The sequence below is a fragment of the Myotis lucifugus genome, unplaced genomic scaffold (assembly GCF_000147115.1).
Source record: "Myotis lucifugus unplaced genomic scaffold, Myoluc2.0 scaffold_153, whole genome shotgun sequence".
Lineage (NCBI taxonomy): Eukaryota > Metazoa > Chordata > Mammalia > Chiroptera > Vespertilionidae > Myotis > Myotis lucifugus.
In genome coordinates, this window is record NW_005871201.1 from 682,409 (window position 1) to 685,976 (window position 3,568).

Below are 3,568 nucleotides of genomic sequence, written 5' to 3' on the forward strand. Positions count from 1 at the left end.
AATCAAGTTAGTGTCAGAAGAAGAAGAAGAAGAAGAAGAAGAAGAAGAAGAAGAAGAAGAAGAAGAAGAAGAAAAAGAAGAAGAAGAAGAAGAAGAAGAAGAAGAAGAAGAAGAAGAAGAAGAAGAAGAAGAAGAAGAAGAGGAGGAAGAAGAAGAAGAAGAAAGTTTGCTCAAGGGTAGCACCTAAAATTGTCTGATATTTCTTTGAGTTATCTTCCTGAAGTAACAATATGAAGAGGAATTTCAGGCCATGAATATTGTTTATTTTAACTTCTCAGCTCACTCCTCAGTAACTGTTTGGACCACTTCTTCCCCCTGGTCCTACCTAGATGACAGCACAACTATTGTTTTAGAAGTCAACAAAGGAATTAAATTTTCATCAACTAAAACATGTATATATAGTTTCTAGTTAATTCAGGTAACAATTGAAAAAAAATCTTCTATCATAAGTGACATTATTCCACCTGCTCTCTATAAATCAGAATGAAAAAATATATAGGCAAAGGGCTTTTAGCATCTCTAGTATTAAACATAAAATGGAACACTTAAGAATCCTTCTACAAATATCATTACTTGTAAACATATTGCTAATTTTAGTAAATGGAAGCAGCAGCTGAGGAGGAATAGAAGTTAATGTTGAATGTATGTGAGTCCCCAAACAAGAAAACTAAGTCTTCATTCTTGTCAATCTTTGTTTAAAAAGAAAATGCTAAGTTCTGGCTATCTTTCCCATTCCTACCAGATACTTTCTGGGCCAAGGAATCTTGAAATGTATGACCCATGAATTTAAGTTAGCTGGCAAATAATGTTTCAAATTCCGGAACAACTGACACAAAAAGGTCCCTTTAAAAAGGTGACTTGAGAGTACCATTGAGATAATGCTAAATGGTCATTAAAGATGTTCAAATGTCTTTGTCTACTATCTTCAGTGTGCCATTACATAGCCTAAGGATCCTTTCAAAAGGCCATCAATAGAGGATGAATAAGTCTCACCACTTGAAAGTAACTAGGAAAGGAAGCCAACAGAGTAATCTGCTTTGCTGGACTGATTCAAGAAGAGACACAATATCCACTCTCCTCTTCTCCTTCTCCCGCCCCCTCCCAGCCCACACCCCTGCAAGAAAGAAAGAACAAGAGCTAAGGGAGGAAAGAAAGAAAGGGGGGGGGGGGAGGAAGAGAAATCCAGACATCCAGGGCATAATGTGCACTAAGGAGAAAAACCTCATCCTAGCTAAGGGGATAAACGACAGCCATGGAAACGGACTTATGACTTTTACTTTGAAAATAGAAGGATGACAATGGAATTTGTGTGAGGTCTGTGCGAATCCAGCCCCAGATGTTCGCAACGCTGTAGTAGTCGGGCTCTGCAATATGAGAGGTTTCAGAAGAAACAGTACAACAGGACACCACAAAGCAGCGCATATGCTATTGACAACGCAGACATGAGCATCATGTTACCCGGAGAGAAGGCAGGCCCGGGACTAATAGCGGTAGTGCCGGAAAAGCCAACTTCATGGACTGCAATCACTCAAGGCAACATGGGCGACACCCCCGCTCCCCCCGTCCCCCCCCCCCCAAAAAAAAATCAAAGCCAGAAAAATGCTATCGCTCCTATCTAGAGAGGTGGTGGGGTAACGGGCTGGGGGTGGGAGCAAGGGGAATGGACTTTTCTTTCTTAAATAAAATTTCCATAAAACCCGGATAATTGACAGCAGCTAATTCTTTTCAGCTTGAGGAAACTGTCCCAAAACTCTTCCTAAGATTGCCAGCGAAAAGAAACACAGTGTTTACTTGAGCCATTTCCAGCAGGGAGGGAAAGGGGACCTTGGGGTGAGGTAGGGCAGGGCGATGGAGACAGAGAGGGGCATCCGTGCACAGCAACAACTCTCGGGTGTCCACCGGGTGACGAGCCCAGAGACAGGGCGTGGAGGGTGACCAGGCGTGGGGGTGTGTGTGGAGGGATCCCCGCGAGGAGGGGTGAGGCAGCACAATGTATACACGGGGCGGGGGGGGGGGGTGATTTAGTGTGAAAGTATCCCACTTAATCATTTTACAGGGGTTGGGGACGTAAATATTTAGCTGGCCACATCTGGAACAGATTTCCCCCCGCGGGTGGGGGTGGGTGACGGAGGGAGACAGCGCGCCTGGTTACTTACTGTAGGGGCAGTTCTCCTTCTTGGTCCCGCTGACCTTCCCGTTCTTCTCGATCTTGAGAAAGTACTTGGTGAAGGAGAAGAGCTTTCTCCAGCGGACATCGCCTTGGAGGTGGTTGTAGCTCCGCACATGCCTCCCCGCACTGGGAGGAGAGGAGAAGGAGGAGGACGAGGAGGAGGAGGAGGAGGAAGAGGAGGAGAAGGAGGAGGATGAAGAAGACGAGTTGGTGGCCTCTGGTGGCACCATGTCCTGCCCAAGGGCTTGGCAGGTGGCGGGGACGGAAGACACCAAGAAGAGCAGCAGGAAGCAGCAGCAGCAGCAGCCGGGCAGGTGGGGCGAGGCGGAGGCACCATGTGTCAGTTCCCATTTCCACATTGTACTGGAACTCGCGGCGCTGGGAATGGGCTTATCAGAAGGAACATGCTGGAAGGGTGAGACCCGGTGCGAGGCAGGGAGACAGCTGGAGGTGGCGGCCGCCGCTTAGCTGCTTCCTCCGGGAGCGGATCTGGCCAGAACTGAATGCACCACCATCCATAACTCCTCGCAAGGGCCGCCGCCTCTCCTCGCCCCCGTCCCGGTCCCCTCGGGCTCCGCCGCCGCCGTGCGCCCCTGACGTCCCCGGGGGAAGGGTGGCCGTGGGTGGCCGCAGGAGCGCGGGTGCTCTTGGTCCCCAGCGACCTTCACTCCCCCAGGAGTTACTTTGTTCTCTTCTTCACTCCTTGCTTCACCATGTTAGATGGAAAAAAAAACAACAGTCTAAAAAAAACAGATGACAGCCGGTGAACAAAACCCACGGGGCCAAGGGGGGAGGCTGGGGAGAGCCTGCGCGCCCCGGGACGCGCCCTCGGGCCCCTGTCCGCGGAGCCCAGCCCCTAGACGGCAGCACCGCGCGCGCCTCCGGGTGTCAGCGCTGGAGGCCGGCGCCGCTCGCCTCGCCGCCCGTGCTTCTCCCTCTCGCTTTCTCTTTTTGGCGGCGCCGGTGGATGGGAAGCCCGCAGAAAGTCGCTTCTTGTTCGGGGGGACGGCGGTGGTGTTTTGTTGAGCCCCGTGGCCCTCCCCCCTCCTCTGCAAAGCCTGCTTGTAAACAGGTTGAAGCCGAGTCGAAATGTCAGGGATTCTGAGCCAGAGGTGGGCTCTGCCTCTGCTGGTCAAACCTCATTTGCAGGGTGGAGAGGCAGGGGGAGGGGGTCAAGCGGCGGTGGGACATCTGAAACCCCGGGCTGCTGGGAACGCCAGCGAGAGGGCGGAGGGAGGGGGCCGAGAGTGGGGAGCCGGCCGCGAGGGGCAGGGAGCAGCTGCCTCCGCGGGCTGGGGGTCTGGGGGGCTGCGGGTCCTCTCCCCGCGCCCCGGCCGTGCCGCCTCCGCCCGCTGCGCCTCCGGCTCGGGCTAATTGCAGCGAAGGCGCCCCTGCGCT

The 3,568-nt window shown here is 52.4% G+C and overlaps 1 protein-coding gene across 1 annotated transcript in view; it reads right to left on the reverse strand.

Moving 5' to 3' along the window:
• FGF10 (fibroblast growth factor 10) overlaps nt 1–2,736 on the reverse strand; it is a 79,788-nt gene extending 77,052 nt beyond the window's left edge. The window contains exon 1 of the mRNA XM_006095384.3: nt 2,157–2,736. Within this exon, the coding sequence (XP_006095446.1) occupies nt 2,157–2,529 (373 nt within the window). The 5' untranslated portion in view covers nt 2,530–2,736. The remainder of the gene's footprint in view (nt 1–2,156) is intronic.
• Between the last annotated feature and the right edge of the window lie 832 nt (nt 2,737–3,568).